This window comes from Pithys albifrons, chromosome 12 (assembly GCF_047495875.1).
Source record: "Pithys albifrons albifrons isolate INPA30051 chromosome 12, PitAlb_v1, whole genome shotgun sequence".
Lineage (NCBI taxonomy): Eukaryota > Metazoa > Chordata > Aves > Passeriformes > Thamnophilidae > Pithys > Pithys albifrons.
In genome coordinates, this window is record NC_092469.1 from 7,613,551 (window position 1) to 7,640,091 (window position 26,541).

The following is a 26,541-nucleotide window of genomic DNA, read 5'->3' on the forward strand; positions in this document are numbered from 1 at the left end:
AGAACCCCTCTCTGGTGGGGGGGGGACATCTCCTCCCTGCCCAGCTGAGCTGGGGACACTCCCATAGCACGTGGAGAGCACATGGAGACTCCAGCTGGGGAACCAAGCACAGCATTTGCTGCCCAACTGCCCAGCAGGGCCTGGGGAGAGAATTCAAAAATACACCCCAAATGGCCAAAATTACAGCAGTGGCAAACATCTGTTCACAGACAAACCTGCACACCTGGAAGACCTAAAGAGAATAGAAAAAAACCCCAATGTTTGTGGTCAGTATTTTTGAAATTTTGGTGGTGTCAGTCTTCTCAAAGACCTGTGGAAGCACCTACTCATTTCAGATGATGTCACATATAGAAAGTGAGCACACTGTTTTCCCTAAGATTTGAAACAGACTAAAAAGAAAAATGACTTCCTCTTATTTTTTAATTAGAATTGCCAGCCCCATCAGCAGGTGGAAGGACACTGCCTGCAGGAGCTTTTTTGTTGGCTAAAAACTTGGTTTATATAATCAGCATGGTAATTAGTGAGCTCTTTGCTATTAAAAGGAACTCATTACTGCTATATTTTGCTGATTGATCCATACTCATGAAGTAATTTAAAAATGTAAAAAGCATTTTGTGAACCACTTAAAACCCTCAATACGAATATTGGGAAAATGTAACTGACAGTGGTCTTTGACTAAACTCAGATCTAATTTCTTAGCCATTCAAGCAGATCTGTGTGGAACTGGAAAATGAAAACAACCACCTAAAGTCATATATAGTTCTCTGCTACTTGTCAGAATTCTGTTGCAAGGGATGGGGCCTGTTGTATCAAGTAAATACTCTCTTCAGGTTCTGTGACACCATCACAGGTGATCTTGAAATGAAACAAAGGCACCAAGTTCCTACACAGCTACTTGGAGAGTATCTGGCCTGCCCTGGATGATTCACACCTTCCAGCAAGGCTGCTCTTTGCCCTGAGCACTCCTGGGAGGCTCACCCTGCCCACAAAGTCCTATTAGTCACCTGGAGATATGGCCTTCTGAGAAGCAGTTTGAAAAGAATGTCACATTTACTCAAAATTAATGATTACCGTAGATCTGAAACTGTTGTAGGATGAGTTACTTTTAATTTTGGACCCTCTGCCAGGTTTTCTCATGCTTCATAAAGAACTGATAAATTATCCAGCAATTTCTAATATTGAAATGCAAAGAGGAGGGAGAAGAATGAGGGAGAGATGACAAGAGGGTGGACACATGTCAAGTGTCCAAAGAATTTCCCTTATTCAGGGAAATCTCAAGTGAAATTCCGTCTCCAATTAAGTCATATACGCCTCAGTGAGCTCAACAGTGCCAGGATTTCATCCTTGACGTACTGCCTCAAACTCCATCCTTTAGTGCTTCTAATAAATAGGCTGCTCCTTTCCTCCTGACCAGCTCAGGTGCCACTTCATTTCCAAGCTGGCTGTGGATCTGAGGCTGACACTGTTCTTTCAGGCATAAAACAAGAATTGCCAGGACAATCCAATCTGGTATTTATAGGCTCCACTACAGCGCCAAATTATTTTACAAACGGAAAGGACATCACTAGTAACTGAACCTGGTACTTCTTCTGACAGGGATCACAAGAAACTGCAGCTGGCCCAAGTCACTCACTGGTACAGGAAAAAGGAGACTCAGTGAGAGCTGGGCCTGGCCTAAAATCACACAGTGTGGTCACACAGTGCCTACAACAGGAGGAGAACACAGATTTCAGCTCAGACACCCCTGAGACTCAATCTCTGTTGCTGTCCTGAAGGGACAAGGAGAACCAAACCTCTGTTCAAGTAGTGCTGGGAAATCTGATGGGCCCTTGATGTGGAAAAGTGATTTGCACAACTTAGTCTCTCTGTGCTCCCACTGACAGACTTTCCTGGCAGCATTACCACTGCTGATGTGCTGCTTCAGAGCAATTCCTGTAAGACAATAAATTTCAGTGTTTAAACATCTATTTCCCTACTCTATTCCTTCCTGTTTCCATATTTTGAAGAGGAAAGGGTTATGCTATTTCAGCCACTACTCTTGTTTTATTAGTGCATTAAGTATTTTTAGGCTCTTTTTTTCCCCCCACAAAACTAAGTGCTTATAACATTCATTTTGCTTTAAGAAATTTATTCTTGCTTTCAAGCCGCGGAAACAACTCTTACTGAATAATATTTTTATCTTTCTTGGAGATGGATGATTTATTTTTAATTGCTTCTTTAGGTCAGGAAGCTGCTTACCAGTATGCCTTCATTTACTATGTTCATTAATTTAAGCTTTTTAAAAAAGTAATATGTCAAATCACTTTTTTCTCCTAGAAAGGGAAGGCATGGTGGAGAGAGAGATCAATTATTAATTAGCATTAACCAAAAGTAAAAAAAAAATTCAAGAAGCATCTTAAAGACTTGAGTGCTTTGGAGTGAATGAGTTTATACCAGATCAAGCTTTTCCAGCAGAAACTCTCCCAGGAAATTAAAGCACAGGCAGATGAAGGTCTAAATTCTCAGAGCCATTGAGATCCTTTATTTCATGACACAAAACAAAAATCCCACTTAAAATTTAAAAAATAAAGAAGAAAGAAAAAAGGAAAAGTAAACAAGAAAAAAGAAAGAAAAAGAATGAACTCCAAAGTTACACAACTATGTACATGAAAACAAAGACCACAGTCAGCTCTTCCAAATACTGAACTCCAGCTAAGCCAAATCCAGCTGTCTGTCACCTCAAAATTAGCAAAATAATATATTTATAGAAGTACAGGAGATCCTATAGCCAGCAAAGAAATTTTATCACCTACAGAATTCACCAGATGCAAGTAAATTTACCCTTTGTTACTTCCTGCACTTTAATTTAACAGATATGAAAAAGTACATGTAAAATCACTGCTTCTCAGGCCCACCTACTCATTACAGAGGTAACAGAGGTGAGCTCATAAACATCCATAAACCGATTTACAGCCTGTTCTGCTAAGGAGCAGTGTATTGAGAAACAGCCCGTTCAGAACTGCCTTGAAAACCCAATTCAGTGACCCCGCATTCACTGTTTTATGTGAAGCATGAAACAGCTTGGAACTCTAACTAATGTCACTTTTGTCTTTTCATTCTGTACCCGGGGAAGGTAAATTTGGACATGAGACTGTAACTATGACACTGTGCTGAGCTTTCTGCCAGAGAACACAGTCAGTATACAGACGAGAGATCATCTGTTTCTGTAAATAAATAAAAGTTAGCATAACAAAGAACAAATGGGAATTAAGCTCTTCTAACACATTAATTGTAATTTTGTATAACTGATGTTCAAAATCAGGTATATTAGCATCAGCAAGCCTTGAGAGGAGCCAGACAACAACCCATGTGCCATGTGAGGGGTTCCCTGGTGGAACTCACAGCTCTGTGCCCAGGCTGGGGCAGGGCATGGGCCACAGAGGAGCCTGGCCCTGACATCAGACTCTGCACTGATCAGACACCAAGAAAAGAATCCACAAACCACGATGGAACTTTTCATAATAATCATCTTTCATTTTGTGAACAGCACTGAGCCTAAAAATGCAGCCACTTTGAATCCTGGGCTGTGCTGCTGAGCACCAACCTGTTCCCATCACTCCTGTTTCCCCAAGGGCTTCAGACCAGCACCCTGGAATCCTGTGCTTTGGGAGTACTCACCTGTCTACTATTATTTCCTGCTTTACTCTATTTTTAAAACTGAAGTAATGGGGGCTGTCTCTTTGAAGCAAGGACAAGGCTGGGATGGAATCAGGGTGACCTTGTTTTAACAATGCAATGAGAATATATTGCTTTATCTTCCTTTTAGTCAGTTTGATGCCATTGGCAGTTTTTGGATTTTTCTAAGAAATCCAGTCAAATATATTCTACAGGATCCATGGGTTTATTCCAGCTTCTCAGCATATCTTCTGTTCCTCTCAGGCTGTTTTTTAACTGTTTTAACTGCTGCTTGTCTAGTATCAGGCAAGCCCCTTCCTTAGAAAGCATCACTCCTAGACCTTCACTGTTGCATGAACCAAACATGTGAATATGAACCCCTCTGGCAGCCCATGAACTCAGGCCTGTACTAATCCTTCTGTGACTTGTTAATTGCTACAGGCAGTACCAGGAGAGAAAGGGGAAATGGTGAGAAGCTCCAGCAGAATCACGGATCCGTGTAGGAAAAAGCAAAGCTGAGAGCACATGAAATGCATTTTTCTGGAACCACCCTTGCCAAGAACTGAAAGCACAGAGACCAGAAGGTGGGCAGCTGAAGAGTTCTGCTTGTGTGGGAACAAGCAGAGGGTCATTCTGAAGATACTAGGGAGAGATACATCAGCCCAGCTGATAAAAGGAGATTAAGGAAGAAATCAGCCAATGAGAACTTTTCCATAAGACCATAAAAAGGAAGCAACTAGGAAAAAAAATTGAAAAAATAGCTTGTCCCCTAAGCACCACATTGACTTTTTGCCAGCAGTCTTGGTTTTTTAATAACTAATTTATTTATTACTCCAGACTACAGTGGCTTTTATTACCAAATGAGTCTGCACTGCCAGCTGAACTGTTTTCCTTTTTTATGAAAGAATTTTTATCTCAAGGGTCTGACTTTGTGGACAGAAGTCAATCTGTGCCAACACAGTGAGTGCCAGAACTGCCCCAGTGAGGCTGAGAAACAGCACTCAGGGAGCTCAGGGAGCTGTGCCTTACCTTGGGGATGTACTGCAGCGTGGCACTGTGGTCAATCTTCCTGCACAGCCAAACCTGAGTAAAACATTTCAATGAGGCTGTCAAAGGACCAAACAGAATCACCCTGTTCACACTTTTAAAAGCTTTCTGCTTTTAGTGCCCCTAGAGTGAAACTCTGAAAATAAAAAGCAGCATTTTGGAATCTTCAGTTTTTCCTTTAACCAATATCCTTTCACATACTTGCTGTGTCTGGCAAAACACTGGAAAAGGTGAGCCCAGACAGAATACCAGACAATTTTTTTGCTCTGAAGTATTATTTACTTTATACATTATTGCTAGTCTGCCGCATTATGCTCATACTGTTCTTTTTGTGCTATTCTTGATAATACAGAAGGTAGTGCTATTTTTTCAAGATTTTATATGTGCCCCACATAAGCTAATGATGGCAAAAGAACCAATCTGTTTGGGATTAGTGGAACTGAGAGCTTTGACCTTACATGGCTTTCATTCTGGGCTCTGAGCTGCCTGACAGCGTTTCTCTGAGGCCACTGGCACCTCTTTATGCTCTTAATTTTCAGGACAGGTAGCAATAAATTCCTTTGGGAACGTGACACAGCTTGTACCATCTATTTTTGAGATACCCTTGCAACAGTAGTAGCTCGTCTCATTACCCTACATAAAACTCAAAGAAAATGGGCTCATGAACAATTACTAACATTTCTCTTACATCATATTATACATTTTACAGTGCAAGGAAGTTTCCAAGTGCATCAGTCTTAAGAAAGCAACTTTTTGCAGGGAAGGGCCATAATGCAGAATTAGTGAGTGCCTCAGTGAAGGACATTTTGGAAAGTAGACCCTTTTATAACGTATTACCTTTTGTCTTTTCAGACTTCAGTGCACAAGTGAAGATTTCAGACTCCTTCTTTTCACACAATGCATCTTCATCACACCACCACGACACACTCTGTCACTATTCAGCAAAACTGCAATAACTAAAGTGAAAAAAAAGAAAGAAAAATGAAGAACTTGTAGCCAAATACAAAGAGAAGTAATTTGAAAGGAAAGGTCTCCTTATTCTAGCTATTACAATTAATATTTACTGCTAATAATTCATAACTCAGTAAGACACACATAGTTACCACTGACAGCAATGCAGGTTCCAATAACACAGGACACAATTATATGAATGCATTTACATAAATATTGTAAAACTCACCCACAACATCATTAAACTAATCTATCTCCCTGTCTAGAGAAAAGCAAAAACCTTCTGCAATTAGGCATTTCCTTTGAATGAGCTTTAAATGAGAATCTACCTCTTTATTGACATTACCATCCTTTGCTAAATATACAGGAATATGTGTTCCAATAACTGAAATCAGTGTATTTGCTCTTGATTGCAGTGTTCAATTCAGGTTAATTGTTTATTTAACAGAACAGACATTTGTGACAGGCACGATTATCATCTGCCCCATGAGATTACCCACAGAGACCCACTCAGTGAACTGTTTTGAAAGTTGTTTGGCAAATCATGAAAAATATTTGCACACTCAGTGACACAGGAAGAACTTCCTATTTATAAGGGCATTCAGTGGCTTTGTAAAATAAAATTATTATTTCCTGTATCTCCTGAAAATCTCATGCATCTGAATATCCCACTGACCTATTTAATACACACATTGCACGTTATACTTTCATCACCCACCACATATGTTAAACTTCTTTCTTCTCCTATAATTTCCGATGATAAATCTACAGCTTGTGGTAGAAATATTTGGTGTGAATCTCTGTGTGATCTGTACTTTGTAATACTAAATTTCACCCTAACTTTAAAAAAGCTTTTCTAATTCTTTTCCTATTATGTTCTCATTTTTCCCTGAGTAGGGATGGCTTTGTACGTTTGCCTCGGCAGATTTCATTAGTATATGTCTAGTTCTGCACCAAGGGTCACTAAAAGTATGAAAATATGAAATATAACCAATCTAAAAACTTGGAGTAACTCCACTGGGAACCATTAGGAACAGCCTCAGTAGCATAATTATTCTCCTAACTAAGCATAAAAAAAAGGAAAAGGCTCCTATTTATCATTTCCATATATAAGGACAAAAAATAAAGGCACCAGAAAAAACCCCAAGTAGATAATAAGAAAAAATCTTTTGCATTATAGCCAAGTTTTCACAAGATACTATTGAAGCAGGTGCTTAGTAACAGTCAGAAGAACATTTAGATGATTAAGAGAACAGTGTGCAATTAGCTCGATTCAGGCACATGTTACACACATTATTGCTCCTCATTCCCTGAGGCACACAGAGATCAATCCACAGTCTGAGACCTGGGACAGCTTTTCATCCTCAGCATGATATTTTTGAACTAGATGCTCCTCACTGTAGCAGAGACCTGCAGCCATCCAGCTCCAACCAAGGCAGATACGTATCGTGCCCTGTTACAATTTATTTTAGAATCAGGTCCCACAATTCAGCTTCAGCATCCAGATGAGAAAAGGCTACAGGCAAAGCCTCTGCACAGCTATTGTAAGGGAGAGGAAAGAGAGAAAGTTATCACATGTGGACACTTTCATTGCATTAGCTCTTAATGGTGTGGCTCTGGATTGCCAACAGCTCCAAGTATGACAATAAAGCTCTTCCTCTGCCATTATCTGCTTTCTGCCTGTTTTACACTGGGTTTGAAGCCAAGGGCCAGCAACCTTGCATCAGGGAAAAGCTTCCAGGAGAGCCTAATGATGATCAAAATCTGTACCAGACACTGTACAACTGAGAAAAAGTGATTTCCTTTGTCTCTCTTTTTATGTTGCCCTTCTCATTCAGCCACTTCACCCAGGTTTCACATGGCATACGTATACAGTAGGATGTAGAGGCATAATAGCAGGCGAGATTTTTTTCTGGCCCTGCATCAAACAGCATGCTTAGCTCAGGTGCTGCTATTCCCTTTCCTTGCTTCTGCTTTTCTTAGTCCTATTCTGCCTAATCAATAATTTAAGGTCCTCTGAAATGTTATGAATGCTCTATTTTTGTAACATTTGTCTTTAATTGTGCAACTATGACAGATTTGTTAGCAATGGCAGAAGAGAGAGTTGTTCAGCATATACAGCTAAAGCCTGAAATAACACCTGGGGTTGACCAGGGCAGAGCCATTCAGCAGCCTGGGAAATGGCAGCAATTCCTAACTCCTTCCTGTGTACGGCTGTGGGGAGAATTTCCTACTCCCACCCTCACAAACACTGCCAGCTGGGCGTCAGACACAAGATGGAGTTCTCCAAGTGCATTAATTGCAATAAATACATAAGCAAAGAAAGCTGGGATTCTCCTTTGTACAGCCTTTCACGGTTTAGGCAAGGGTGGTCATGAAGTTGAAAACAGTTTGGTTTTGTTTCCCTCTTCAGGTATCATAGAAAGCAAAGATTTTGCACTAGTGGAAGCCAGCTATGAGTGAAACACATGCCCTTCAACAGGTAAAGTGTCAGGGATCTTTGAGGAAACATGAAGAGAGAAAACAGAGAAAGGGAGAAAATGTTTTTCCTCAAACTGATGCTTTGATGATGTTCCAGGCAACTTCACTGAGCCTTGAGCTGCTGCCTTGCTGAGCACTTTGATGTTGCCCCAGGCAGTTATCAGCTGCCTTTGGCTTCTGCTGGGGCAGACACCTCCTGGTGCCGTTCCTGACCAGACCTTATCAATGTCCCCTGTATATGACTCTTTCTGTCCACCTGACAATTATGCAAATCTTTGACATAACCTTAGGCTTGATCTTTTTATTTTTATTTACTTCAATGGTTTTATTTTCTCTCCTCTCTACAACTGACTCAGAAAATCCTACTGTTCCTGCCCAATAGAATGCTTCATATGCTTTGCTTTTTCTATTCAATTTTCCTTGTGTAGGGAGGAGAAATATGCTGTCTATGTATTTACCTCATTTTATACTCAAAATGGTGAGTGCATGTCTGCCAGAAGCAGATATTCCACCCCTTCTGTTCAAGGCAATGTATCTTGGCCTCACCAAGCAGGGAGGTAAGAGATTCAGAATAAGATGGTTGCTAAAGCTGCAAACTCCTGCCCATTACTCCTGCATTAACAGAAAAAGCAGCAAAAAGCTGCCATCAGATCTCTTCTTCACTCATGATACTTTAACTCAGCACTTCCTTGACTGAGAAAGACCTGAATTTAGATTAGACTGCAGCAGTGAGCTGGCGTCATTTCAATTAATTTGAGGAGTGGAAGAGGAATGTTTGACCAATGAAATGTTAGCAGACTTTTTATTTCTCATCTTTACTGCCCATTTTCATTCCTCACATTTCATATATGTTCCTTTTGATCACATCCTGTGACTTTTCAAAGTGATAGACCAACTTCAAAGAACAATAATGTCTAAATATGAAAAGGTCAGACTAATTTTAACCTTAAACAAACTACACTGCATACACAAATCTATCTTCAGATTTCTTTGACAGATTCCCTAGTGCCACACCACACAACAGAAATCACTGCAATGAACGTTCATTCTGTAAAGGAAGCACCACAGACCTCTGGAGCCACCCTAAGAGGAGAGTGCTCTTATCTAAACAGTCAGAGCATGGGAAGGGCTCCTGTGATGCCTGCAGGCTGCAGACCCTGGGACTCGCTGCTGCATGGCAGACACACAGCCTGTTTTGGAAAGTGTACACAAGAAAATTACAACATAACCAAGCAAAGATTACCATTAAATAAAAGTGTATGCAGTATTGTTGCAAGAAACAGCTTTTAAAGGAAAAGCTGTGTAGTATGGAGAAAGGAAATGCCTCCACTCTGACCTCCAGAAATGTCTTGCTCAGGGCACTCCCACTCTGGACACCTGTGTGATGGAGCAGGACATACCTGTACTAACAACACTCCACACGGGAAGTTTGATGGTTTGTTTGTTTTTTGAGGTTTTGTTTTTACTTTCTGAATAAGCTTATTCAGGGAGAAACAGAGATCAACTATGCAAAACCAAAAAGCAAAGGCAAACCCTAAAGTCTCAAGTTTAGTAGCAGTGAGTTTTCAGAGCATAAAAATAACACAAGGTGGCAAAACTCAAAGAAAGATAAACTTGTGTTAAGACCAAATTGGCTGGGGTAACCAAGTTTTAGCAAAAAGTCATCCAAGTTCTGCAGTTCATCTCTAAAGAAGATAAACACAAGAATTAAACATTATGTGGAGAAAGGCACTGCACATACCCAAAGCATTACAACAATACTTTGCAACTATTTCATAATGCTGCAGCCCTGACAAATCTTGCAGCTTTTGTATTAATGCAAATGAACTTTCAACTTCCTTTGAGAGGACAGGAACATTAAGCAGTATAAATTTTATGAGGCTAGCACCCTTATGAATGCACAACTGCAATCACAGAGGTCTGTTTAGGTGGTTTACACAATACCATACTGGCATTTTACTTTCATGTTTGCCTGGAAAACACTTGACCAGTATTGATGCTCAGTAACACAACCTGAACAACAGTCCTCAAAGAAACACCTACACACCATAACATGCCTAAGCATTTAAAAATTACACTTTTAGGAACTCTGATAAAAGAATGTAGGTCCTTTTTGCTGAAACATTTTCAAGTTTTAATCATCTTCTAACTATGCTGCATAATTTGAAATCAATCATGTCCTAAAAATTCATAATTGTGTTTTGCAAGAAAAACATAGAACGTTAAGAAGTTAAACAGGACCTTAAAGACCATCTAGTCATGGGCAGGGACACTTCCCACTAGACCAGGCTGCTCCAAGCCCTGTCCAAGCTTGTCTTGAACACTTCAGGGTTGGGGCATTCATGGCCCAGTGCCTCACCACCTCACAGTGAAGAATTTCTTCTACATATCTAACCTAAATTTCCCCTTTTTCAATTTGTACCCACTGTTCCTTATCCTATCACTACAGTTCCATCACAGCTACCTCATTTTGTCAAAGGCTCTACAAGCAGGGCCATGTCTTGCCAAACAGCTGAGCTGGGTTAGCAAATTCAACACCTGCATCACTGTCAAAACTCAGAATCCTTAAAAAAAACCTCTACAAAACAACAACAACAAAAAATCCCCAAGTTCTAAAAACTGCTCACAAATCCCTTCAAACATTAGCTCCAATCCTCAGTTTCCTGCTGATCCACCAAATATCTACAGCATACTAATATCTGATGGCCTTAGTAGAAACTGGTTTTGCCCTGCTTGAACTTACTCTGTTGTGATCAGATTTTTACTGTGACAATGATAGTTTTGTAACCTGTTAGAAAATAAGAACACATTGCTGTAGTGTTTTTCCTCTTAAATGAAATTATATTTATAAAATGTGTATTGTCAAAATGGGCCTTCCTAGTTTTCTCTCCCCCCCACCTGAATACTGTTTATTTCCACCCATATATTGTGTCATAGCCCCTGTAGTTTCTCCAAATTAGCTTTCCTCTAGAATACTCTTATGATGTCCTATAATTACAACATCACTACTAACTACAGTAACCAGCAGTACAGTGAACTGAGTTGGGTAAATCATTATCTGCTCAGGCTTAGATGTCACAAACATGCTGGGAAAGAAATAAATTATAGATCAATAGTACTGGAACCGAAATGATCCATCCCACTTAATTAGAACTACCATATTTCAGTATAGGTAACAACAGTTAGAAAGAAAATGAAAAAGTCAAACCCTTAAATCTTAATAAGGCCAGACCTTAAACAACCATCCACAGAGACAGGGGCTTTTAATGCACTATCATAAAATAACTTAGTAGCAGCACCATTAGCAACAGCTGAATTTCAAAACAATAGTTCTTCACACAGCCAGAGTGAACCACTAAAGCTTCTCAAGCCTTGCATGAACAGACTGGGCTGGAGAGCTGAGAATTATCATCCCAAACTGAGTGGTCCCTACAGAAAACTGGAACCTTGCCCAGGGGAAGGGCTTTGAGAGCTGGGCTGGTGCTGTCCCAGGTTCTGTTCTCGGTGTGGCAGCCACGGGATCCTGTGGGTGCTCCAGGTCTGCCCCTGCACAGGCAGCTCCTGCTGCCAAGGGAGGGATGGCTGCCATGGCATTCTGCCTTCTCCTCTCTCCTCTCCTGCTGCCATGGCATTCTGCCTTCTCCTCTCTCCAAGTGCTGCCCTTCCTCAGCGGGAATGGCTTGTGCCTGCCAAGGGTCACTTTATGAGCTGAACCTCCACCTCCAGAATGGCTCTGGGGAGTGGATTCGGGTTAATTTGCCTGCAGGGTCTCATTTGCTGCTTGTGGCTCAGGGGAAGGAACTGGCAGCAGTAGTTTTGTTTCAGACTTTTCAGCGCAGTCAGAAGGGTAGAATCACACATATTATCTAATTAAAGAAACCAAACATAGAAATTAGCTGCTATTTCTGTCTTGCCTGATACTGGCATATCATCTTAGAAGACGTCCTTTCAAAAGTAATCAAAAAAAGTCCAATTTTATTTCTCTTTGAGAAGCCCCACAGAGTAACACCATTAATCATTTTAAAACTACCTTAGCAGCTCAAGCCAAACTTATTGCCATCTATCAGACCGTGTTCTTAACAGAAAAAAATATTCAAATCCACCAAAATATTTTCTCTAGTATTAATATTTTTAATACTTTGATCTGTCTGTATCACTCATGCCCCTCCTCTAAGAAAAAAAAAAATCCTAGAAAAAGAGTTTTTTGTCTCTCTGCAACTTAAAAATCTAGGAAGAACTTTTGAAAATAATGTATCTTCAAGAAAGCAACTTTGTACACTCTCCATAGACAATCAAAATGCCTGAGTACTGAAAGTTCCTTCCTTAATAGAAAAGCGTTTAAGGAATGAGGGAGAGCAGGGAGAAGGGCGGGGATCTGACCATGCAGAGCTGCAGGTACAACACTCTGAAAGCTTCTCATCCCACTCCCGTGCCTGAATGAGGCTGATCTGAGACAAAAACTGAGCCTTGTTTGCATGTTTGACTTCCCCAGCAGTCTGAGCGCCAGAATGAGCAGTGGGAAGCACTGGTGCTGTGGCAGCAGGAGGTGCCTGGAGAACCCTGGTTATGGACAGCACATGAGCATCGGAAAGCTGGAAGTAGGATCTATCCCTCACCAATAAACTACAACAAACTGAAAGAATTTATTCCCCACTTTTCATCTGATCCAGAACTATAAAGACACAGAAAAATTAGAGACACAGAGAAATAAGAGGGCAAAAATCATCCACTGCACAAAGGAGAAATAGCAACAGGAGAAACAACGCACGTGTTATGCTAGAAGTGGCACGCTTTTAATTATTATGTCCGAACAGCACTGACACTCCCCGGACCCACGCGGAACCCCCGCCAGGCTGTGCCGGGGCGGCAGCGCTCGGTCTGTGGCTCCGTGCCCTGCAGAGAGACACACACGGGCCCGCAGCGCCTCTCGAGCCCTTCCTGCAGCGCCCTCAGGGCCGGGGAGAGGGATTTGCCCTCAGGTATCACCAGGGGCTGCAACGCACTCCCCGCCCTCCCGAAACACCCAACAAAGACCCCGCAGAGAACTGCACAACAAGAGAGACAATGCCCATGTTTGCAGCAGCGCTTTACTCCTGCGAACGAGAACACAGAACGCAAAAGGCAGGACAGGGAAAGCCTCTACCGCGCCCTGCCACCCCCACGGGCACCGCGTCACACACCGCGCGACGCCGCGTGACGTCACCGCCGCGCCGTGACGTCAGGGCCCCGCCCCGCCGCGAAGGTCGCCGCGGTGACTCCGCCATGTTGTCCGTGGCCGCCCGTGCCGGGCCCTTCGCGCCCTTCGTGTCCGCCGCGGCTCACGCCGTGCCCGGCCCGCTCCGCCCGCTCGCTCCGGCGGCCGCGCGCAGGGACCGCAACGTGCCGCTCGACCCCAAGCGGCCCCTGCTCTGCCGGGAGTCGCTGAGCGGCCGCGCCGCCCGCGGGGGGCTCGTCGCCACCGCCAGCCTGAACGGTGTGGGCCGGGGGGACCGGGCCGGGCACAGACCGTGGCGCTGGGGGACCGGGCCGGGCGGGGACACACCGTGGGAGCCGGTCCGGGCACAGAGCGGGGAGGGGTGAGGGGAGCCGGGCCGGGCACAGACCGGGGACAGACCGTGGGGTGGGGGGAGCCGGGCCGGGCACAGACCGTGGCGCGGGGGGAGCCGGGCCGGGCACAGACCGTGGCGCGGGGGGCAGACCCAGGGAGCCGGGCCGGGCACAGACCGGGGACAGACCGCGGGGTGGGGGGAGCCGGGCCGGGCACAGACCGTGGCGCGGGGGGCAGACCCAGGGAGCCGGGCCGGGCCGGGCCCAGACCGTGGGGCCGGGCCGGGGGAGGCGACAGAACCGCGGCCCCGCACCCCGCGAGCCCTCCCGGGCCCCTCTCGCCAGGCAGAGCCCGGGCCGGGGCAGGCGCTGGGGCTGCGGCGTGTGGGTGTTTGGGGGCTTTTTGAACTGTTTTGTCACCATTGTGGCGGCAGAGCTTGTGCGGGGGCGCTTTGAGGGGCTGCCTCCTGGTGACCCAGAAGAGTCAGGCTGGAAGGGCCGCACCTGGTCCGACCTCCGTGCAGGGTCGTCCCCGAGCACGGGGTTGTGACCAGGCAGTTCTTGAATGAGCGATGCATCTCAGGTGATAATTATTTTGCGGTTGGGAAGGTGCCGGTAAATCGTGTTCGGTTCAGTGAGGGGTTTAACGGCGGGTGTCGGAGCAGAGGGGTGCGATGAGAACAGCCCCCCGGGGCAGGAAAGCAGCAGCCAGGTGATGACCCCAAGGTGTTATTCAGAACCTGACCTTGGCCAAGGGCTGTGGCTCTCCCTGACACACCGGTTTGCATTTCCTGGAGAAGTGCAGCCCAGCTCTGCTGGAAGTCTCCTTCGTGCCATTACAGAGGACAGGCATAAATTCATTTCTGGGAAAGGGCAGTGCCCTGGGGAAGATGCTCAGTCAGAGCTACGTATTTCACCTAACCCTTGCCTGGAAAGGATATGAGCAGGTGTAAATTGCTAAAAGTCTAACATAGCAGATATTTAGCCTTGCTCTTAATTAGCAACAAACATGCTTTTCACTGAATATAAGGAATTTTTAGAAGCTCATCATATTACTTGTTAATAAATGTGAAATATTTTAAGTCTTGATCCTGAAATAACTTAATAGGGTTTACTCTTCCAAAATTTTGAATTTCAGTTTAATTTCTCTGCAATTAAAATCCTACAGCAAAGACCTTCCCTATGCTGAGTTACTTGTAAATAAATGCAACTGTTCTCCCCATTATACTGCATATAAATGCCTGAGAGTTAAATTTTAAGTGCCTTGAGACAAAGGGTTGTATTAACATCTGTCAGCATTATGCCAACTGCCAGGAAAATATAAATACTTTTCAAGTAACAGAGGGCAAGCAATATGTTCTGTCTTTGCCATGTTCTTTTCCTTGGCTAACAGATTTTCATTGTGGGAAGCAGCTTGCTTTTGCCAGAGAAACTAATGGAAGGGCTCTTAGTTACCCACCACATTTTGCACTTTAGCACACAGGTTTGATGTGGGAATCCCACTTGAAAAGATTGGGAATTGGGACTTTATCCCTAAATTCTTCTAAAAAGCAAGCCTGGGGACAGCAGGGTTAAAAATTATTTACTGGGGCACTTACCTATGACAACAGTTTAATATAAAAGAGGATGCCTGATATTTTAAAGATGTGTAACTGCACACTTAAGATTACTAGAGGCATAGAAGTTTCTTAAGTCAGAAGAGAGCATAAATGTGTTAAGCTGCAGATGTGCAAACTTCACTGACCAAACTTCTTTATAGCAATTCTTTACAGGGAAATGTTTGAATGGAAAGCGGGTCTGTCTTTTCTGAGCTAGTCCTGCTATCCTTGAAACCCACTGAAAAAACAGTTCACTTTTTTCCCAGAAAGCCAGAATGTCTGATTTTTCTGCAGCCTGGTCAGGCTTCATGTGATTTTCAAAGAATGGGTAAAACAGTTTCACAGATCACCTGCTCATCTACCGGAAATTCCTTCTGAAAACCATTTTTGTACAACTTAAAACTGGAATGTGTAATTAATGGACTCCTACCTGGACTTTGGGATAACTTTCACCTGTTACTCCAAAAATGCAATTAGACAGGTATAACTAAAACCACATTATAATATTTTTTACCTAAAGCTGTGTCACTGTTCTTCCTCGTGCAGCCCCTGCCAGTGTTCGCTGTGTCCACAACGATGTTGCCGTCCCCGACTTCTCTGCCTATCGCCGCCAGGATGTGCAGGATCCCACTGCATCTTCCCAGAGCAGCAGCGATTCCAGGAAGGGCTTCTCCTACCTGATGACTGCCACAACCTGTGTAGCAACTGCCTATGCAGCCAAGAATGTGGTCACCCAGTTCATTTCCAGCCTGAGTGCCTCTGCTGATGTGCTCGCCTTGTCAAAGATCGAGATCAAGCTGTCTGACATTCCAGAAGGCAAGAACATGGCGTTCAAGTGGAGAGGGAAGCCCCTTTTCGTGCGCCACAGAACCCAGGCGGAGATTAAACAGGAAGCTGAAGTTGATTTGGCTCAACTGAGGGATCCACAGCATGACTTAGACAGAGTGAAGAAGCCCGAGTGGGTGATTTTGGTGGGGGTGTGCACCCACCTGGGCTGCGTGCCCATTGCCAACTCCGGGGATTTCGGCGGCTATTACTGCCCCTGCCACGGCTCCCACTATGACGCCTCTGGCAGGATCAGGAAAGGTCCCGCTCCCTTAAACCTCGAGGTTCCAATTTACCAGTTTATTGGGGATGACATGGTGGTGGTTGGCTGAGAGACGAGGTGCCTGCTCACTTCCATCTCCTGTGAATGTACAAAAGGGTTACCCGAGGCTCTGACACACTGTAAAACCTAAAGAGATTAGCTGTCTAGATTCTCAACAAGAAGTATGTTCAAATACTTGCCTGTGTTCAATTTTAATAAAATCTTGGAGTGAGCACTTGTTCCTGACTTAGATAACGTGTATTTATTTGTGTACAGATTTCTAGTGTGTTCAGTCAAGGAGATACAGCAGACCCAGAACACGTTCATAGAGCCCTCATAAAGGGCTTCTGATTCAATGTAGACACTGAGCTACAAAGCCATTGTGACCTTCATACCACATATTTACATTATTTGTATTTTTTTCTTGTTTTTACTGAATTAGGGGAAGGAACATCTATAAAAATTCATGCTATGAACTTCTAATAGTGCCTGAAGTAAGTTTCAATATAAAATCCTCTGAGATGTAATTCTGTTCCTTCCAATGTTTTTTTGTTTGATTAAGAGGCAATGAAGGAAAGAAGTAAATAACTACCTAGAAGCTGGAAGGATAGCAAAGTAATTTTATGATGATGTGGACAAAAATATGTGTGTCATTTTAGAATTTTTTTTTCTTGCAGATAAGGCTTAATCTCACACATATAAACATCAGATAAGGTGCAAATCCAAGTTTTAGAGAGGATGAAAAATTTTAAGAACCACTAAGTCTGGACCAATCTCTAATGTTAAACACAGCAAAAGTTTTGAGAGGCCAGAGATATTTTAAGACTTGATGATTTGTGTCATTATAATTTCCTGTTGTCTACAGGCTAAGCCAAATAAAGGCCAAAACTTTGAAACCCTGATGTTGATCCTGAAGGTACAAAGTAATAAATTGTGGCTGGAAGAGATCTTCTAACCAGCACTGGTGCTGCCTGTCAGAAGAGCTGACAGAACAGAGCCTGCAGTACAGGAGGGGAAACAAGGTTTGCTCTTTCCAGAGCAACGAAAGGAAAAAGACCCAAACTATCCTGCTTGCCACTCTTGACTGCTGGTCTGTGGATGCCTCTGTCCTGCACTGCACAGATGTGCTCCCTCAATTGCAAAATACAGTCCTCAGAATTCCCTGGGTCTGGAATGTGTGGCCTCACATACACCTCATGAAAAGCTGTAAAGGCATTTGGGTTAAAGCTGAGGTTTTAAGTTGGGTTAATCAAGATATTGATGTATTTGGCTCATGTGTTCTCAGCCAGTTTGGTGAAAAAAAGCCCACAGATGAGAACTACATCAGTACTTGGCTGTGCATTTTACACCCTCTCACTGTGTCCATAAAAACATTCTCAAGAACTTTTGTATAATGGGTGACTGTAAACCAGTGCTGAAAGAGGTATTTCCAAGTACCCCATATTACATGACTGATCTTCAAATCTCCCCAATTTCATCTTTCCTAGGGGGGTCACTTGATCTTTCCTCCAATTTCAAGGAAAACCAACTTAGTAACTCCTGAAGCAGCATTAGAGCACTGCTCATCAGCTCCCAAGTGGCCATTCTTACCTCATCCTAAAAATGTTTCTTAGCCCACAGGTAGGTTATTTAGGCCTAATCTTGGTTTTTATTATCACTAACTGCAAAATATTCAGCATTAAACTACAGCCTACAGACCTCCCCAGCTTTAGTTCCTGTAACTAAGGAAAAGCCCAACAAATGTTCAAATGCAAATAGTATAAGCTTATTCACTAATAAAATAGTAAAAACTCAAAACAGATCATAGAATTAAGCAGAGACTACAATGTGGTCTGACATAATGCTGCATATGGATATACCAAGAGAGAGTTGTGTGACACCAGCTCTACAATAGGAGTGTCACTCATTTCAGGGACTCTCACAATCCATGCAAGCAGCAGTCAGTAAAAATTTAAAACCATTGTGTCCAGCCTGTTTGGTGAACAACTCACATCCTCTGTATATGCAAATATTAATTCCAAAGTATATGTTGTGCCTCATGAAAAAAGATTGCTTTCTCCCTCTCCTTTCAAATGGATTGAGACAACACAAAGCTCCTGTAGCTGAAACAAAGGGACAAGTACAAGAAATGGTGTGTGCTGCCCAAATTACAGCACAGTCGGGATGCTATAACGTGTACATGGTTCAGCCAAGGCCACTGGTCTAGCAGATGGAGTTAAAGCCTGCAGAAAGATACTGAGATTCTGATGTCAGAAAGTCCCCCAAAAGGAGTACTTTGTTAAGTACTGAGGAGCCCAGGTCTGGGTGGGTGGTTACACAGCACCCTTGGAGCTGGTAGTGCAACCATTAACTCTGTGATCTTACCCTGACTGGGCATCCCCAGCAGATGAGCAGAGTTGGGGGGGTTGTAGGGGGACCATGCTGAGAGAAATAAGGGCAATAACTAAGAAATGTTGACCAGCAGCTCTATTTAACTTCCCTCAGCCTTGGTGTTTTAAAGGGAGGGGTTTTATTTTGTACTTACCTAGCAACTTAGCAAAACAATCAGCTGTAACTGAGAAGTCAGACAAGACTGATAAATTCTCATAGTGAACAAGGAAATGTCATCCAGAGGAACAGGCTTCAGAAAACAGCTGGGTCACACTTCCAGCCCCAGCTAATACAGGGGCCTTGAGTCGCTTCCTGGGCTGGGGAAATGGCAGAGCCAGGAGCAATTTGCTCATTCCCATACCTGTTGGATGTACTGCAATAATTTGTTGGTAGTGTTTGCAAGGAGAGGAGGAAAGAGGGCCCTGAGGACTTCAGCAAGGCTCCCTGCATTTAGAAAATTTGTGTAGGAACTAAGAGGACAGGAGCTATGACACATAACACAGTCCCCTAGGTACAGTTGTATTAATACTAAATTTTCAAAATTAATGATGCTTCAATTTGTTAAAGCCTCCATTCGGATTTTGTGCATATTAAAGCACAAAATACAGCTATAATCCTATTTGTAAGCAGCTGTAGAACTATCAGGTGATAAGTAATAGCCTCCATGGATTTATCAGGAACAAATCATGGCAATGCAATCACATTTGTTGCTATAATAGGATAACAGGCCTTGGAAACAAGGGTATTAGTGGTAACTACAAAGTTTCAAGTCAGATTTTCACACTGTCTCACAAGGCATTCTCATGTCTACTGAAACCTGATATAAACTGAAGGTTTGTGGAGAGCAACTGCTTCAAAGCAGTGCTGATACACGAACCAGCAGCAATTGGTCCCTGTTGGACCAAGGAGATGGGCTGGGAGGAGCTCTGAAAAGCTGTTGGGGTCCAGCACTGTTGGTTATATTTGTTAATGAACTGTCAGAAGGGAGAATGAGTTTTATCAAGATTGCATATGGTGGTAAAGTGGGTGCAGCTGCAAACTTCGATGGAAAAAAATATTAGAATTAAAAATAACCTGGACAAATAATGCTCTACAAAGCCAGGATTTGTTGTGATAGTAATAGCTGGGGAGGAGATCTGCAGAAAAGGACCTGGGGTACCCATGAACACAGAAGAATGGATGGTTTGTAACATTCTTAATGCATCAAAAGTTATGATAACTTCGAAGGTGAAAATCTGCAGGGATAAAATGTAATGTTGAAATGAATGGGATTCTTGATACTGAAATAGGGTAAGCTGAGGAATCCTCATGCTGAGGGACTGGACAAATTAATGAAGGACAACCAATTACAAAACATTCCTCTTTAAGAAAGTTGCAAGATTGAGGAAGAATTTTAGGAAAATACCACTCAGCACATATTATTCTCCACATTCTTCTCTAAGTATCAGCTTACAGCCACTGTTAGAGGCAGATCACTGAGCTAGACAAGCTTTTTGTCTGACTTTAATATTAGAGTTGTTCTTACATTGTTTAACCTGCTGCAACACAGAGATAAAACAGATTATTTCTTGGCTTACTTAAAGAAACACAGAACTGTTGGCATTTATAGTCCTAACACTACCAGCAGCTAGTTTGTGTCACAGCTGTGATACATTTTCTTCATTAACTATTTAGCATTATAACGTTTTAATAACCTCAAGACATAAGTTTTGACACTGCATGTTCTAGCAATCCGTACTTAAAGTGTAATGCACTAAATTGTTTACTACATGCACTTTCCCCAACCCCCCCAACATTAGAAATTCAAAATAAGCACCTTTTACAGGAGCTAGGAATGTGAGACAGGGAGACTGCCTTGTCTTCTCTAAACAGTAGAATTCTCTAACAACAACACAGAACTGATGGCTGTTGTCTCTCCCACACCAAACAAGTCACACACCTAAAGGCAGAGCTGGGATCAGAAGATTAACACCACAAATGGAAGCTGGTCTTGCTTCAGGACTTAGCACAAGCCTGCATTTGAGTTCCAGTAAGAACAGGAAAATCCCCAACATGCAGGTGTGTGGGCATAGTTTTCTGCAAGCAATCAAATGGTAGTGTTGGACTGAGTGGGTTTACTCCCACCATGTAACAGAACTCCCAAATTCTACTGAGAGTGATCATATAATTTGCAAATACTTACAATACACAGAGAATCATTAAGGTTGGAAAAAACTCTAAGACAATGTCAGCCTCTAGTTCTATCACAAATAAAAAGTGCCATCTTCCTGCAAAAATCTACTGGTTTGCTCAGCCCTGGGATGATTAAAAGAGCTGTTGAGAAATGCTTGAGAAATCATTTCCTAGCAGGTCCAGGAAATTTTATATGGGGATTTAATGGTTAAAAAAAGGTACTTAAAAGCATAACATAAAGTGCTTGAATATATGACCTGAGAGGATGCACTTGGCATATACAGAAATCATCCTCCCTTGGCTTCATTTGTAGAACTTTGAGGAAGTGCAAATGAGGCCAAGTTTTATTTCACAGAGTAACAGCACTGGGGCTTTTTGTTGATCTGTGTGGGGACCACGAGGATACCAAGCAGTTTGTTCTGCACCCAGAGCTGTCCTGCATAACTCACATAGAGCTGGAGACTGACAACAGCACCCTTTGCTATTTGGAGAAAACAAAATGGAGCTCTCCATGTGGATTTCAACAAGTGGGACAAAGCAGTTCAGGTGTCAGCCTGAACTGTCCCCTGCAGGATGTCACCCCTACACACACAGCAGCCTGGTGGCTGGGCCAGGCTGCACTTGGGTTTTCCCCATTTTCAGTTCAAACTGAACTGTAATTCTGAATTAAGTATTAAAATATCAGGAGTTTCAGTAGCTTTTCTAGCAGTTTGCTTGGAATTACAGATACCCCAAAGGTCCAAAGCACACTGAGGGATGGTGCAAGATAGAATTTAATACACACAACAAGATGTGGCTCATAGATTTCCCCCTGCAGTACCCAGAGTGGCATGACAACTTCTGACCCAGCAGTAATTCTTTCACTATAACAACATCAATTTTGACTGCCTGATAAAAAGACCACATATTTAGGTCAATATGTTTCTCTCTTTACACCTGTAATATGCTTTGATTTAGATGGTTTTACTTGGACTTCAACGTTCAGACAAGCAGAAGCCACTATCTACTCTTTTCTCCAGTTCTTTTAAGACCTCTGCTTTAGACTACAATACAAAATAAAAATACCTTTCCCCCAGCCATAGTACTTGATACAAATGAGGAAGATAAATAACTGCTTCAAAACATTTGTGTTGTTTCTAACTAAATAAAACATTGCCATTTACTCCCAAGGCATATTTGACATTGTATATCTGACAGACAAACTTGCATTAGGTAACAGAAAAACCCTACCCACACAAATATATTTGTACATGCAAACAGGTATATATCAGACTCTGCAAATGCAATAATTTAATCTTTACAAGGCTGTTTCCTCTATCAGCTTTTGGGGGGTTGGATATTCATCCAATATCTTTTAGGCCTAATCCCATTGACACTCAGCTTGTCCTGCTCACTTCACCTACTGGAGGAGTTGTTTGTGATCGTTTCTCTCTTCTCACCTTGTGCCAATCATTTCTCAGAAACATTTGTTTTTGAAGACAGTCTCTTATTTTGACAGATAATCTGTCCTTACTTATAATTCATATCAATAGATATGGGCCATTCTTACACACAGTCTATAAATCATCAACCTATTTCAGCCTGAATTTCTTGTCATCTCTGGGCTGCTCCACTGAGGTCAGTAAAGGTTGTCATTGCCACTGCTATTTATCTTCCAAATTTTTTCCTGTCTCTACCTTTTCCATTCATTTCCCAGGCAAACATACCTCCACTTATGCCAGCAGGAATCACATCCATCAGCCTCTCTCAGACAGCAGTGGTGCTGCACAGGCTCTGCCCTGGGATCACAGGACACACTCTGAGCCCTTCAGCAGCACCCACAGCCCAGCTGAGATCAACCTCCTCACAGGTACTGATCAGGTAAAATAGTATGGACAGTTAGTGAGAAAATCATGGAATTATGGTCTGGCTTGAGGGTATGGATTAGGCAGCCTTATTTCCAGAGTCCATCACTTTAGAAACACTCATTATCTTAATTAATCCAGCAGTTTTTCAACAAAGGAAGCATAAATATCTTCAAAGACATCCAGAGCCAGCATGAAACAAAGTTGTTGCAACTGAAGCACAGAGCACACAGGAGGGACATCGTCCTGCAGGTACAGTGACAGCCTAAATATGTCCCATTTAGGTACTAAACTGAACAGTGCTGGGTAGCTTCAATCTTTAGAGGGAAAATAAATGCCCCGTGAACAGTAATGAATTAAAATGTCCTGATTGTCAAAGCCCAGCTGTGGACAGCATGGCCAGAGGCACAGGCTCTGTACCTTTGGGTACCTTAGAAACATTCAGCAACTGACAAAGAAAAATCTCCTGAATCTCTGACTGCATTCTTCCCATCATGTTCATGATATTTAAGTCATTTTCCCTTCCATTTACCTTCCATAAAGCTCAGAGGCAGCAGAAATTGCCTCATTCTGGGATTTTTAGCTGTCTTTCATTCATCAGTAGTCTTATCAGCAGCATGTTTCTCCCGGGTGAGATATAATCTATTAACATTTTTGGCACCTTCTTGTGTGTTGCTTTTTCACCACCTTTACGCCGTGAGCTTTTTACCTGAAATGTATTTGTTTGGACAATACAAACCAGTTTTCTCCACTTTCTTCTATAATCAGTTTTATCAGTATTAGAGGGCAGGAAAAATTCCAAACACTGCACGTATTTGGTCTCTATCTTATACTCTTTAGCCTTCCTTGCAAAGCCATTCTTGTTTCTGTGCCACTTTTGGAAACATCTCCATTTATCCATTGTTGTTTCTGTTTTGACATAAAGTACAACAATTAAGGAACACTAAAGTCCTTGACTGAAATTATCTTTAGCAACTCATTTAACTAATGTTTATGAAACCTCTTTCATCTGAGGATCTCAAAGAGTGCTATTCCCGTTATCTTCTAAGCTGCCTCCCAGTTGCACTGCAGTGTATTCCTGACTGACACGCTGCTTTGAAGTCTTTAAACGACACGAGAAAATCATGGCTTAGGGATGTTTTAGACAACTAATTGTGGGTTTTGATAAACCCCTTCCAACTCACTGTGAGAACACAATTCTCAGTGTTTTCATTATTCTTGGTTCATATTTTATTTAGGCCAAGATCAGCTTGTCACTCACTCATCTCCAGTTTCTGACTCCCCAGCAATGTCCTTCAGAGTAATCACAGAAACTTCCCCACATTGTTTACTTCTGTTTCAGTTATATACTAAGCTTTGCTATATCCAGCTCATTCCACCAAATGGTTGCAATCTTGCAGGACAGCACAAGTAGCCTGAAAACTGACTCAGGTGTTGTAGTCCATCACTAGCCAGCTCACCACAGTGGTTCACATACTCTGCACATTCTTCATAGACCTTCACCAATATATTTGATCAGTGATTGACCTGAATTTAAATTCTTTTAAACTCATGTTTCATGACAGGTATCTTAAGGATGTATGTTAGAGGTAGGCTACACCTTCTGCCCTTTTTCAGGTGAGTCTCCCCTTACAGAGAAGGAGGGTAAGTGGGTGGGAAGACACTCAGTGAGCATTTTAAAGCTCTGCAGTTGCACAGGAACCAGCTAACACTGCTCAAAACACTGCTCTTTTAAAGACATTTAAAGGAACAGAGGAGAACTTTCTGATATCAGGATAAAATAAATCTGCCATAACACAATCTGCCAGACAATGTTCAGCTATCACTTCCATCTTCCCAATGCACCATTTAGACCTTCTCCTAAAATATCAAGAAATAAAAGGGCGAAGAAGAGCTACAAAGCATGCAGAGAAATCACCAGACTACAAAAGTAAAGTAAAAAGAAAGGAAATGTGGATTTACAGATGCTGTCATTGCTTCAGAATGTGAGGAAGGTGGAAAAATACAGGTAGTTTAACAAGTGGAATAGAAATTTCATGGAGGAAAGGTCTGTCTGTGGCTTTTGAACACAATGCTCCAAGCTCAGTGTATGGTACAAGAGTAGCCCCCAGCAGATGGCTGGGACTGTAATCCCAGAGGAAGGACAATCCTAGTCTGGCGCGTTTCTTGTTCTCTTTCCAAAAGTATTTGCTCCTGGTTGATGCTGTAAGATAAGGTGGGCCAGTCATGACCCCACAGTGCATCTTTAGCTCCAAGGAGAGCAAGGAGCTCAGTGGCACTGGAAATTAACTTTTATTAGTGCTGTGAACCTGCCTTTTATTTTACACTATTTGTAGTGAAGCATCTGAATTCCACAGATCTACTTAGGGCTCTTTGAATAAAGTACCTTCTATGTAGCAGGTGCCAGCTACCAGTAATGTTGTTAAAATTATTACTGTAGAAAAGACTTCAGTGTAAAAATGTTTGTAGAGCCAAGGTTTCTAGAGGCTGATTTCCCATTGCACCTCCTGCACTAAAATACTCCACTAAAGTGAAGCCACAATAATTCTACAATAAGCTGCATCCAGAAGTCTGAACAGCAACTGTTATGGCTCCCTTAGAGCCAAGCCAATTCCAGAGCAAAGAGACATTTCATCTCCCAAATGAGACAGGAGAAGGCCGGTAAGAACATCCCTCACAAGCAAAAAGGTTTAAAACTTCAATATAGACTGTTAAAGCTTGCATATATTTTAGATTATTGGTACTTAGATGCTCTGTAATGACCTCTATTGTCAATGAATAGCTTTAGGGAAGGTAGGGATGATCTTTGATATACTCAACAGCTAAGGGAAAATAACAGCATAGGATACTGTTTGGGTTTGCATCAGTTCATTCCTACTGTGCTTTTTGGCACATTAGTGTTCTGACCCTGCTCCCCAGCTACCAGTACCCAAATATCCCAAACATAGGAATTTTTCCCAATTTTAACTGCCATAATCAGGATCAGCTTGTACCCAACATGGTTTACTTTAATGTCTTCAAAGGACTCCTTTTTAAACCCAGGCTGTCACAGCTATAGCCAATTTGATCCCAATGGATCATAAACAATACACCCATTTGCTTAGAAACATTTGTTGCCAATGTCACACACTGAGGCACCATTGCAGTGCAGTTTGTTCAGTTGGGTCAATGTATTATAGAAGTTGCTTGTGAAAAGGATTGAATAAACTTGGGATCAACCCTGCAGTGTAGCACACACCTCTCCAATCAAGTGGGAACAAGGCTTCTTGTGGCAATGCAGATTTGTAGGAACTTGTCCATTGTTTAGGGGGAAAACAAAAAAGGTATTTTAAAAAGCCATTTATTATTTAATCAAGCCTATTTACCTTAGAATCATTATCTACTTATTTAATCTTGTTAATACCATTGTCATTCTTCAAGCAATTATGAAAAAAATCAAACAAGTAAGCTATTTGGTTTCTGTAAATAAAACCTTAAATTTTCTTCATGCGAAATAATTAATTCTGAACAGTAACACTGCATTATAAAGCAATTCCCAATAAAACATTCTATAATTATAATTCCAAGGCTCATATTATTTTTGAAACTTGTGTTGCCTTTTTGATAGATTATAATAAAAGCAAATTACTGAATGTTCTAATAACATAGTTGTCAAATAACACCATAATGCCCAACTGATGACTAATCACAATGTGTAATTCCCCATAAAAGGTAATTGACAATTGATTTTCTTAAATGCTGAAAGAATTCATCATGATTAACCCTACTACAATAAAATCCAAAGGAATTA

General features: G+C 42.3%; 1 protein-coding gene across 1 annotated transcript; it reads left to right on the forward strand.

The window, feature by feature from the left end:
- Nucleotides 1-13,345: 13,345 nt before the first annotated feature.
- On the forward strand, nucleotides 13,346-16,603 carry UQCRFS1 (ubiquinol-cytochrome c reductase, Rieske iron-sulfur polypeptide 1). Its single transcript, XM_071567291.1, has 2 exons — nucleotides 13,346-13,606; nucleotides 15,825-16,603. Exons 1-2 carry the CDS (start codon nucleotides 13,396-13,398, stop codon nucleotides 16,433-16,435), a joined length of 822 nt encoding a protein of 273 aa, XP_071423392.1. The 5' UTR covers nucleotides 13,346-13,395; the 3' UTR covers nucleotides 16,436-16,603.
- The last annotated feature ends 9,938 nt before the right edge of the window (nucleotides 16,604-26,541 follow it).

Excerpts from the sequence above, each read along its gene's own strand:
- UQCRFS1 (XM_071567291.1), top strand. The coding sequence starts at position 13,396 with ATGTTGTCCGTGGCCGCCCGTGCCGGGCCCTTCGCGCCCTTCGTGTCC. Across the intron at positions 13,607-15,824 it reads CGCCACCGCCAGCCTGAACG|CCCCTGCCAGTGTTCGCTGT; the intron begins GTGTGGGCCGGG and ends TTCCTCGTGCAG.